The following is a 13,204-nucleotide window of genomic DNA, read 5'->3' as shown; positions in this document are numbered from 1 at the left end:
CATAGATATTGTTACTCCAATAATCATATAAGGCAGTGTTTTTTTTAAATCGTCGACTGTGCTGTTAAAACGTTCATATCTTTGATAAAAGTTAAATATTTGTAAAGCATTCTTACGAGCACCATCTGTAATAGTTTGGTTATTTGGTGTTGTTTCATTTCCTGCCCACTCTTCAGATGTTATGAAACTCGGAAAACAGCGATTAAACCGTGGTTCACTTTTTGTATAATAGTTTGCACATTTCTTTGTATTTAATAGGTCTTGAATGGTAGAACCTCTGTTTATCACTTCATCTTCTGCGTCGATGTCATATTCACAAATAAAATCCTCCCATTCAACTGCAGTAGGCGTCACATCATTCAGCTTATCATAATACTTAACGTTTATAGCATAGTTTTCCGTTGGGCATTTTTCGACGCAAACTTGTCCTGAACTCGGACAGTCAAACGTTGGGGGTTTGGCCTCCTCCAAACACTTCAAATAATCGAAGAAGAAAAGATACGGTTTGTCAGCAACTGCTTCTGATATACCACATACCTGGTTAAGATAGTCTGTTTGGTAGATGAGTGTCTGTACGTTACCTCTCTTGAAACCGATGGCGCCGATCACTCCAAGCCCAGCAACGAACAGAACAAAAATCAAGCAACAGATTACATCTGTACAACCTCTGTTTGAATCGTATGCCTCGTCGTATTTCGCCTCTTTTTCTGATTCAACTTCTGAAATATCACTTTTTTCCATATCTGCTGTGTTTTGTTACAACAAGGAAGAATTGATGTACTGACATTCTAATGTAAATATAACTATAATATAATATAACGTAAGTTTTTTTTAGACCTTCGGACTGTTTGTACATAGTTAAATAGTAGAATATTAACTATTTATCAGTTCAATATGATTAATTGGTATCATTGTTAGTCTCTAAGTATCATCATCAGTTGGCCTACGTGTGTGACAATCGATACTACTGCACATTATCGACACACTCCAAACTTTGTTTGTGTGAATATTGGTTTTATGTACGCAAGCGCAGATCAATTGAATGAGCAAACTCGAGCTGGAGTGCGTAATGTTCTTTAACCTGCACTTTTAAAGACAACCAATAGACTGAATGATACCCATAGTGACACGCGCACAGTGGTGAATCTTAAAAACATTTTTATTCACGTTTAGAATGTAGTAGCCTAAAAAGCGCAAAATCGTGAAGCTATCCGAATTGACAGCGTTTTGTTAATGTTAAGGAATCGTGCTGGTGTAGAATGCATAAGTTCGGAACCGGTTCTGACTAGAGTTGGCAAAATGTTTTTACGGTCTCTGCCTCGACATCCGTTTGGTAATTTCCAACAAACTTTATACCATGATTCGCATATACATTCGCGTACCGCTACTTTCTAGTATCTTACTATTTAATACTCAGCAGACGATAATAATGACAATGAAATACGTTACAATTAAAATATTTAAAATGATTTAATATTATTTCATTCATTAATATCAACAAGTCATGTGATATTTTGTAATTATTATGCATTATTGATAAAGAAGCCTTCAATTTTTAGGCCTATTAAAAATACAGTAAAACACACAATTAGGCCTAACACAGTTTATTTACATACAATATTGAATCACTACTCATTATAGACGAAATTTCATTTTCAAATAGAAAAATCACACATAAATTTAAGTTCAGATTAATAGTTTGTAATGTTATTGTTAGTACAGTATGCAAGTAGGGCATACAGTATTGACAACCATATTTAACTAGAGATGTAAATTATGTTTGGTAGTGTTTCATTTTGTTATCTTTTAAGAGGTTCTTATACGGGTTTTAAACATTGAAATACCATAACTTGGTTATTGATTTATCTTAAATATTACCTAGTTTTAGGTAATATTATACGATATTATTACGATTTACAGATATAGGATTAAAAACCTTCATCTGGTTTTAGGTATAGTATTTATAAATTGAAAATTCTTTGCGAAAAAACAAAAATTAGCGAAACTCTCAGAAAGGTTATTTTTGCTAATTGCTTTTTCGTAAAGAATTGACGATTTATGATTTAAACTACAGATATAATAATAATATAATATATTTTTATTTTACGTGTGTATTATATTGAACAGAACACATACTTAAGGATGGAAAAATACGTTTATCCGGTTATTTAATATAATCTTTGAGAAAGTTAATGCTCTTAATCTGACGGAATGGCTGTTCCGGTGATTTATTAAAAGAACAATTTCTTTTGTTTATCAATAATATACCAATAGGCAAACCAACCACCACAATCAGAGGTAGGCCTAATCAGTAAACGTTAAGAATAGGAATGGTAGAGACCGATATGATACCTGAATGTTTTGAAAAACATCAGACTTAAGTCGAAGAAACATCTAAGGCCCGATATATGATACCAAGTAGGATACTGAATTATTTGAACTGAAACATCAGGCTTAAGCCCAAGATACATCCAAAATAAAAATCAACACAAAACAGTGTGAATATAACTAAGGTAGCGGTTAGCATTTTTGCTCAGAAGCCATCTCTTAGATTAAATGTGGTTGGTAAGTCTCTCTTTACTTTATTACGTATACAGGCCTATTACTAATCAATCAAGCAAGTCAAAAGCAAATATGACTTATGTTTTGTGGTCTAGAAAATAATAGAAACATCTTAAGCTACAAAATACACACATGTCACCACAAATCAATTAATAAAAAAACAAAAAAATATTAAGCAATAATTTACATTCAGTTCTTTGGCTAATGTTCGTTGACGCCAGGAAAATCAAAACAACTATTTCTTATTCTTCTTCTCTTTTTTGTCCTTTTTCTTCTTTTTTTCCTTGTTCTTTATACCGAGAATGTCCATCAACTGTTTAGACATATAGTACGGTTTAACTGGTGTCCCATCATTACGTTCTAAATCCTCAAGGAAACAAAGGAACAACGTGTCAATCGCCATGTCGTAGACTCCAAAGAAGCTGTCTGCAACGATGTACGCAGCCAATGTCATGAACAAGATTGGCGCCCAAAAATAGTTCAATTCTGGAATAAATACAATAGGCTCATCATCAGTAGAAGATTTGTCCCAGTAGTTGGTAAAGTATAACGATGCTCCGTATGCTGTACCCAAAGTTATCACCATTTTACCGATAAATAACATGAAACTGGTAATTCCGTTAAGGACAGCGACTCTAGCAATATTTCTCATGAGAAGGAAGAAGGCATTTTTTGCCGATGTACAGAAACTCTTACCGTACACGGCAATTTCGATATACGCATTGCGGTTGAGAAATCGCATGAACTTTTCTAGGCACCAGAAGCAGCATTTACAGCATTTGAAAACAAACTTGGTGAAGACATTTTCTGCATTGCTTACGTTTCGTTCAACATACTCTATACCTACACGAATCAGCTGGATGATTGTTATGACAAGCGAACCAAAAGCGAGCGATCCAACATGATAACGAATACATCTCCAGAAGGATCGAAGTAATGGGAGTGATTTGATGTCATCTGGTTTAGTAAACGCCCAATAATAACTTGCGAATGCTCCCGCCAATGTTGTTTCTCCAAGAGCACTTATGAAATTCAGGATCCAAAATAGCCCTACTAGACTGTATGCAAGGAACCAGTAAACATAATTTGGAACAAGGTCCTCAACAACCAGGACACATTCAGTTGTTTCGTAAACTTTAGTTGGATCACAGCTTTCTCCCGCTGTATAGTTGTCATCTGTTGCGTTTATCTGGTAAGGTGAATTTGCAATAGACGCTATAAAAACAACGCTAAAACACCAGTATGTCAGGAAGGCGAGTTGCATTACAAACGGGATAATTGGCCACAGAAGGGAACAGAGCATTGATGAAACTGCTCTACTCGCCTCTTTGATCAACGCGATTGCAATGCGAATACGTTTGATTAAAATTAACATAACCAATGTCATAATTCCTGTAATTACACTCAGAACAATGGCCGTTATATACCAAGTTTGCTCCATTGTAGCGTAACTCGTAATCTCATCGTAGCCAGCAATTGCAAATGAATTCGAAGTGCAATCTTCTTCTTTATTGTTGATGCAGTTTCGTTCTTTCCAGCAAAAGTAAGTTGCAAAGACCAAGAGTGCATAGACTAGTATGATGCTGCTCCAAACCATAATGGCAGCAAGCCACCGAATTAGTATGATGTAAATCAAAGAAGCAAACATAGATATTGTTATTCCAACAATCATATAAGGCAGTGTTTCTTTTAAATTTTCAACTGTGCTGTTAAAACGTTCATATTTTTGATAAAAGTTAAATATTTTTAAAGCATTATCACGAGCATCTTTTGTAATATTTTGGTTATTTGGTGTTGTTTCATTTCCTGCCCACTCTTCAGATGTTATGAAACTCGGAAAACAGCGATTAAACTGTGGTTCACTTTTTGTATAATAGTTTGCACATTTCTTCGTATCTAAGAGGTCTTGAATGGTGGAACTTCCGTTTATCACTTCATCTTCTGCGTCTATGTCATATTTACAAATAAAATTCTCCCATTCAACTCCAGTAGGCGTCGCATCATCTAGCTTATCATAATACTTAACGTTTATAGCATAGTTTTCCGTTGAACAGTTTTCGACGCAAACTTGTCCTGAACTCGGACAGTCGAAAGTCGGGGGTTTGGCCTCTTCCAAACACTCCAAATAATCGAAGAAGAAAAGATACGGTTTGTCAGCAACTGCTTTTGATATACCACACACCTGGTTAAGATAGTCTGTTGGGTAAATGAGTGTCTGTACATTACCTCTCTTGAAACCGATGGCGCCGATCACTCCAAGCCCAGCAACGAACACAACAAAAATCAAGCAACAGATTACATCTGTACAACCTCTGTTTGAAATTGGACCATTGAAATTCGGATCGTAGGTTTTAGGTTCACCGTAATACTTGGCTCCTTTTTCTGATTCATCGTCTGAGATATCACTGCTGCTTCTTCGTCGTTTACCCATAATTTAGGCCTAAGTGTAGTTTTATACGCTAAACAACTGGAAAGTTGAATATGAATGTAGATGAACAGTAGACTATCGACGGGCGTTGGAAAGACCTTTGGTTTACGTAAAGTGTTAAATTAGCTGATTATTAACTTTATCATTTTTAATAAGTGATTAATTAATAATAATTGCTATGGATACCTTTATCGGATACACAACAGTCTACTTGTACCACGCTTATTTTAGATTAAATATTTATTATAGAGTAGAGAATCCGTAAAAGAATTTTCCCCTGAAAATGACAAATAGACTAAAATAGATTGTCATATAAACCCGAAATAAACAAGAAATATCATTTTAGTGTGACTATTCCTCCATGTTAGGCCTATATGTGAAAGTGTTAGTATCTACTAGGCCTATTAGGCATATGTTCATGCAAGTGAAGCTACAAGCCTAACTTTATTTGACCAAAATCATTTTTTTAGACTTTCATTTGCTGATGTAATTTAAAAATGTAATGATTATTTCTTTCAGCTTACCAGTAAAATATTGGTAAAATGTATTTTATTTGTTTATTTTAAGCGCTTTAATTAGAACAACCTGCTGATTGTCAAAAGAGCACAACATTAGCCTAAATAACTTAGGTTCATTAACAATTTTTATATATCTTTATAACTATTAAAATCATGTTTGTAGCTAAAAAAATTGAAATTGAAATTATCTTTATAGCAAAATCCCTTGTTTTGTAATTTTGTCACAATATTCGTGTACCCGTTTACACGAGAAACATATTATGTACATGTGGAGTTTTATATGTCGAGTAACAACAATAACAACTTGTTTTTGGATTTTTAAATGCTGCCCTCTATAAATTAAAATCAGATTATGATAAACTCCAAAATACAGACTGCTAATATAAAACCACTGATTTTGGTAATAAAGTTTATAGAAGAAAAAGAGTATTATAGAAGAATCCATGGATATCTTAATTGTTAAATCACGCACCAATTATATAGTATTAAAGTGAATGTCAAGACGGTGAAATGATATACAAATTAATTTTGTTATGAGTGCATTATTATGGTCTTTTTTATTATAGCACTGCATGTTTATCATCGTCTGCTAGGCTAGGCTAGGCCTAGGCTCAAAAGGTTGGATCTCTGTACACACTACAAACTCTTTTTTAGCCATGGCTGATCCTAGCAGCAGTAGCAAGGTGATGTCAGGCAGGGGAATAAGTGCTAAAGTTGTTGTTCCCATGAAATTATTCGCTACATGGGAAGTGGATAGGACATCTCCGAATTGTATACCAAGGTAAGATTTAAAATTTAAGGTTCTTGTACTTAATATTCATATTGTTCATTTCATTATTATTAAATTATTGATTTTTTAAAATTATCGTTGTGAAAACAACATGGGAAACATATGTGATAGGGGCCTAGGCCTAGAGGAGCTACTGCAGTTTTGCAACTAAAACTGGGCATCAAGAGATTATGGTGCAAAAGTGCAGTAATACCGGCCTAGATTACACAGTACTGACAATACTGTCAAGTCAAGGAAGGGTCTCTTCTTGATGAACTGTGACCATGTTGTTCATGATATGGTGGGTGGTAAAGTGACGGACATTGACACACCATTGTTCATTGATGTGATTTACCATCTAGGTTTTTTGACGCACCCTTGCGTCAATAAATATATGTAAATGATGCATCCATGACGTACCTCTCCCGAGGGTAGTATAGTGGGTCATACATTAGAGGGAACTTATGTTGACTGGGCTCTCTTTTAATCATCATCCTATGTTCTTTTCCTCCAATTCTACTCCCATCTTGTGTATCTAATCATTGCGAAATATGCTGAATTCACCTTATATTTCACCTTGTATTTCTCCATGATCTAATCTAAAAATCGCCTTTGATAACTTCCTTTTTAGAAAAAGAGGTAGGCCTTGGCTCGCCTATATGTCATGTAGGAAATGATGACAATGAGACATTAGTTAGGGAAGTAATCGCAGTTAAAAATAAGTGAAATTATCACAACCTATTGTAAATTATTTTCACTTTTTTTAAAAAGAAAACTTGCTAAAGACAGAATAATGAAAATGAACCCCAGTTCACTCGTATTGCAAATTTTAAAACGTTTATTTTTATTAAAAAAATTTAATTTATATCATTAAATTAAAATCAATTTTATTCTTTAATCTCTGATATTTTTTCTTATTACAAGAAATTAATACAGAACATTCCATGTTTTTAAAAGTTTTATTGTACTGTAAAATTGTTTCTCCATCTACCTACAGTAAGTTAATACTGTAAACAATAATACAACAATATTTTCAATCATTATCCCAGAAGATTACAGTGAGGTAGTGACATATGATTTAATTATTCTATTCTTATTGTTTGTTGCAATGAATGAATTTAACTTTAATCATCATTTATGATCAAACAATTTAAATGCTTCACAACATTTAAATTTCCTTTTGCCCTGTACGCTTGTTCCATTAAAGTTGTACTGTAATATTAGATTTATTCCTAGTACCTTGAGGTACGGTGTATGGTATTTAAATTATGGTCTACAATAAAGCTCTATTATAAAAATGTTGTACTATGTACTGTAATGACATTCACATTATGCTTCTACAGTCACAGTAGGGACTAATTAATCGTTTTAAATCTTGTCTACGTCATAAAGTCAAGGTGCTCTATCTCATTATCTCATATACTCAATGATATCATCTTTTTTGAGTTAGGCCCAGATTCGGCTGCCAATTAATACCGTATTTAATACAGTATTTTTGTAGTACCGTATATTTTTGGCAGCAGAAACGGCGCTCATAAAAAAATATACCGTATTTTGTATACCATATTTTCCCCACCAAATTTGTGGATAAAATATAAATTTATAGTTTATACCGTATTTTGGGCACCCTTTTTTGCTGCCAATAAAATATACCATATATTTTGATTTTCTGTAAGCTTTTTACACATGGATGGATAATCTATAGTCATGCAAATACTCTGTTGGGGAAACAAAGATTTTGGGAAAATTAAAAAGGAACAAACAGGACAGCCAGATTTAGAAAGATAATTGAGCAAAAATTAAAGGAGAGAATGGGGAGTACGAACTTGTCGTTGAAACAAGTCAATAACAAACAGACACTGTGAAAGCAAAGGCTACAACAACGCCAAAGATAACAAATTCTAATTCGGGCAAGGAAGGTATAGCTTGTCCTCATTTTGGGGGATCGAAAGGCAGGTTGGGTAAAAAAGAAGAATTTTAACACGACCACCAAAGATGTAGTACTACCTGTACTATCTAGCAGAAATGGGGTACTAATAAATACGGTTTAAAATATACCATATTTGTATACCATATTTTGAAGATATGCAGAAGAAACAGGCCGTTTTATTTCCTATTTAAACAAGGTGCAATAGGCTTTTAGATTATTATGATTGCTATACCATAAAAACATAATTCTATTCAAAATGTTGACAAACAGTTTATTGGCTAATTTTTCAAGGGACCATAAAAACAGTATTTTTTATTTGCATTCAAATTATTTGTTTTGGAACTATATGAGGAAGTGATACTGATCTTGTATACTGCACAGATTATTGGATACAAATTTTATAATTAAGGTCAGTATCACATTTTGCATACTTGTTTTCAACTGTCACTTGGTCACGAGCGGTTTAAAGGCAGGGGCTCTGTAACCAAAAATCCAACATAGTTCGTCTGGTGGTAGAACAACACTTCTTAGATGTACATACTTAAAACTCAAGGATCTAATGCACTGTACACTGCTCTGGTGTATTGTACCTACCTGGGGTAGAGTAGCGTCATGGTGTCAGTAGCTTGTAGTGAATTGTGCTATCATCAGTGAGCACTGCAAAGTACACTTTAGCATTACTATTTATTAAGACATCAAATTCTATGTAGATAATGGCAGGAAATACAAAACATACCAAAGGTCAAGCTATCCTATCTAATTCCCTACTCTATTTTGGCTACAAAATGCAGACAAGTTTAACTCGTCTTAAACAACTTATTCTAGTCTGCTCCTAAAGTTTTGTTCATCCTTGCATTATTTGTTACTGGTATCAATAAATAATAAACTATCCGAGTCTGTTTACAGTTTTGTGTTTTTATGATGGAAATTTGTATTAACTGCGGTTCATCAATTATAATGTTGTCTGTATTTTTTGCTACTGAAATATAAAGAATAATTATAGTACATCTACACTACAATGAACAAGTAATATATAGTACTTTTGACATCAGTTACTGTAATTGTGGGTGTTTAAATGCCTTATGGCACAATTGAAAAATGAACTGTGCATTATAGTACATAGGTAAAAATTTCAAAAAATTATTCAAAATGTAAATTCAATAATGTTGAATCAAAGCTGACTGTGGTATGTTGGCATGTCCATGTGATGGGGTGGCTTTTGTGTTAGATTAGTCCATTAAAATTGAGGGGTGCTCAAGGAATTTTTTAGTTTTTGTATCATAACTTCTCCAGGAGAGCATGGGCTATTGTTGGCTTATCCAGGTAAGCAGCACCCATAGACTATCAACACAACTGTTGATTTAAAGTGTATTATTTCCAGTTGGGATGTACTGGTACCATATCAAAAAAATCCTATTGGAATCCAATGTTAATTGCGCTTTATTACAAAAATGATTTCAAATAATGAGATTGTCAATTCAGAACAGTTTGTTTCATTTTCCAAGCTTTAATTTGAACAAATATAATAATGATTTTGTTAGGCTGTGTTTATGGTGTAGGTTTATTAATAGCATTTATCAATAGCTTGTTTTACAGTATTATTTATACTTCATTACCCCGACATTTACAGATCTCAAGTGCTTGCTTGTCTTTTTTGTGTGCAGTACTATATCTAGATTTCATGGTTTTGAACACATCATATAATATTATCTACTGTACGTGCTGACCTCATTGATTTATGACTAGTATCCTCATAAAGATGATGCTTGCATCTAATGAACATTAGATAGAGGAGGTCATATTGCCTGCCAAGAAATATGAAAACCATACAGAAAGTTGTAGCTGGGTTCAAATCCTGTCTACACTACAGTATAATAATAAAACTAGTTTGACAACAAAAGTGTGAGGGTGCCCAAATATGGTAGTAATATGACATCATCGTTTACATATATGGGCACATAACATTTTTTTGATAGTGTTGACAGAGCTTTAAAAAAAAACTCCACACCTGAAGACTTTGTTTAGCATCTTGATACATGACTTGTGAACAAGATTTTGAAGGAAGGTGAATGAATTTGCTTGGTTGTACTGTATTTAAAGAATGCTATATTTATTATGGTAAAGTATTGCTAATAGAAACAGGCCCATTGTGACTTTACTAAACTTGATAGTGAACAATGAATGTTAATAATAATGACTCATTTAAATGACTAAGCCATGTTGTTTGGGTATTTCCCAATTCAGTTTTTATCTTATCTAACTATAGTATTTGTAGTAGCCATGGGTTTCTATACAGTAGATACATGTTTACTTTTGAGTATGTCAATACATTTTAGGCCCTGTTCAGACCCATGGCGTTAGACCGTTTTAGCGTACGACGCTAAAAGAATGTGTGTCTGAACAGTTGGGGATTAGCGTACAACGCGTTGTACAACGGTTGTAGCGTTGTAGTGGAAAACGGTTGATAGTACCGTTTTAGCGTACGACGCTACTGTAAGTCAACGTTGTATCCAATCAGAACGTTTCCTGTTATGACGCGAAACAAGGTTTGACCTAGGCTGACATCTTGTATCGTCGTGTGAGAGATGGATTTCAACAACAAAAAGGCCAGAATAAATAAGGCCTAACAAACTAAGCTACAAACTACATGTATCAATTGATTACCATTATATTTTCTAACAAATGACATAAATAAATGCACCTTGTATTTAAACATAGTGACTACGATACGATCCCGTCCCCTTTTAGGCCTAGGCCTAGCTGAGAGCCATTCACGCATTTCATTCAAGCTAAAAACTAGCGTGGTGGGACATCAAGTCACTCATTCATATATACAAGGCAGACTAGACTGGACAAGTTTAATGCTGAAAACCCCCTAACTCCTAAAAAATTCAGTAAACAAACAAGGGGAGCTGTGTCATTTTTATTAGCAATAGCAAGTTAAGGGTTATTTTCAACCGACTGGACTGGATAGACTACAGTAATCACAATCAATTTTTCCTTCATCATTAGGACTCTAGGCCTGCTTTATTTTCGTAACACAAGAGCCTGGGGAAAATGTTTTTTACTACAAAATAAAAACAATAGAAACAGAAATTTGGCTTTACTCTAGTTTTCTTAAATAAATGCTGAGGTATGTTTTATTTACGGCAAATTTTGTCATAATAAATTGTAGGGCTGAGATCTAGGCCTATATACAGTGGAAACAATGATGAAAACACGTGGGTAAGAGCACATGAATATGCAACTAGAAACAACCTGAATGACGCACTTCCGTTGTAAGGATAATCGTACGCTATGGGTCTGAACACCTCATTTTTTTCTCTGCGGTTTGTAATGTGACCTTGCTAGTAACGTTGTACGCTAAAACGGTCTAACGCCATGGGTCTGAACATAGCCTTACTAACTTGTTTGTGTGGTTGCTGAACAAACATTAAACCATTACATGTATGCCTATGCCATATTCATGATGTTTTACTGTTGTCTGGAAATAGCCTACAGTATGTCCAAGGTAAATTTCATGTAAAATTGCTACTTTTTTGTCATGGATGGATACAGGAATATAACATCCACAGTACAGTAGCTCCAATTTGGGTTTTTGGAAGAAGGACTCGTGCTATATTTATTACAATTACAATTATTTACCCCAATGTACAATAAGTTGTTGAATCCTAATAAAATTCATTATATCAGAGTTCTCAACTTGATAATTAATTAAAATTAAGTAGTTTTCATTAAAAAAATTCTGTAGTAAATAAAGAATTTCTTCTCTGTCCAGCTAATAGTTTATCTAAAAAAACTGAAACAATTACAGAATTATACAACATTTTTAATACAATATCCTTGTCCATAAAAATGGTTGTATACAGTATGATAAGATACTGTATTTAAGCAATACTGTTTGAAAATAAAGGCTTTTTGTGGGCGATCCATTTTGTCACTATGTCAGTCAGGTGATAATTATACTAAATTATATGGCATCGTGAATCTGTCATACCTATTATTAATTTAGTTATACATTTTGTTAAAACGCATTATTCACCTTAATTCACTCAATCATAGATCTTTGTTGTGCCTTCTTTTTCTGCATATAAATTTCATAATATTATAATCATTTTTTTTATGATGACTAGATTGGTTTTATTTCAATATCACCTACTCATTATGAGTCATAAAGTTCAAATTGTTTTCAATTGGCTTTCAAGGCTTTTACCAGTGTTTACTACTGCTGTAATTATGCAAATTGTGTCATGTAATTGAATACTGGGTGCAGTATTTTTTTCCGCCTTCGTATAGTAGTGTTTTTGATGTTAAAATGCTAAAATTAGACGTTTCTATTTCGTGCCTAGCTTACATGGATAAACCAAAAATAGCCTATTCTTCTCGAAGAGTAAAATAAAATTTATTGAACGCCCTTTTCCACAAATGCAATTCATTATTCTATATCCTCAAGTGGAAGTGGTGGTTTGTGAGGTGATGTACACATGCCATGCCATACCTAGAAATGGACAAAAATCAAAACACCTACACTTCTGATAGCGCTCATAAAAGGATACTGTATAAACTAACAAAGACAATACTAAATACTTGATGATGTCTAATTGAAACAAAATACCAAGTCATTTTTTTGTGGACAATTTATTTTATGGCCAATAAATTATGAAGGAGTTTTGAAGAAATTATGATATTAAAGGAAAATATACTGATGTGATTCAAAACCTTGTAACATTCCTTTGCGTTGATTGTACTTCACACTAATTTCATATTATGTTATTAAATGTGTGATTACCAGTTGACTTAACAGCTATGAGTGCTCACTGGCTAAATAAACAATGGGCCCCGGAGCTTATGGGGGCCTCTGAGCAGCATGGAGAAAAAGGCATTATAAAATAGTGTCGAAAAAGACTATAAATGACAGAGGCCTTCAGCATTTAGGGAGGGAGAACTTAGAGTCCATAAACCAGGCCAATGCATTAAGCCACTGGTGATTAGGCCCC

The 13,204-nt window shown here is 33.8% G+C and overlaps 2 protein-coding genes and 1 pseudogene across 3 annotated transcripts in view; 1 reads left to right on the top strand and 2 right to left on the bottom strand.

Moving 5' to 3' along the window:
- LOC144852162 (protein YIF1B-A-like) overlaps positions 1-13,204 on the bottom strand; it is a 238,405-nt gene that overhangs the window by 148,367 nt on the left and 76,834 nt on the right. The gene's annotated exons all lie outside the window — the stretch shown is intronic.
- LOC144852287 (choline transporter-like protein 4 pseudogene) lies at positions 2,621-4,993 on the bottom strand (annotated as a pseudogene).
- Positions 5,897-13,204, top strand: part of LOC144852145 (phosphofurin acidic cluster sorting protein 2-like) — a 72,619-nt gene continuing 65,311 nt past the window's right edge. For both annotated transcript variants that reach the window (XM_078709885.1, XM_078709884.1), the window contains exon 1: positions 5,897-6,289. In XM_078709885.1, the coding sequence (XP_078566011.1) occupies positions 6,165-6,289 (125 nt within the window). In that variant the 5' untranslated portion in view covers positions 5,897-6,164. The remainder of the gene's footprint in view (positions 6,290-13,204) is intronic.

This window comes from Antedon bifida, chromosome 9 (assembly GCF_963402885.1).
Source record: "Antedon bifida chromosome 9, ecAntBifi1.1, whole genome shotgun sequence".
Lineage (NCBI taxonomy): Eukaryota > Metazoa > Echinodermata > Crinoidea > Comatulida > Antedonidae > Antedon > Antedon bifida.
This window is presented reverse-complemented; position numbering and strand designations above follow the sequence as displayed.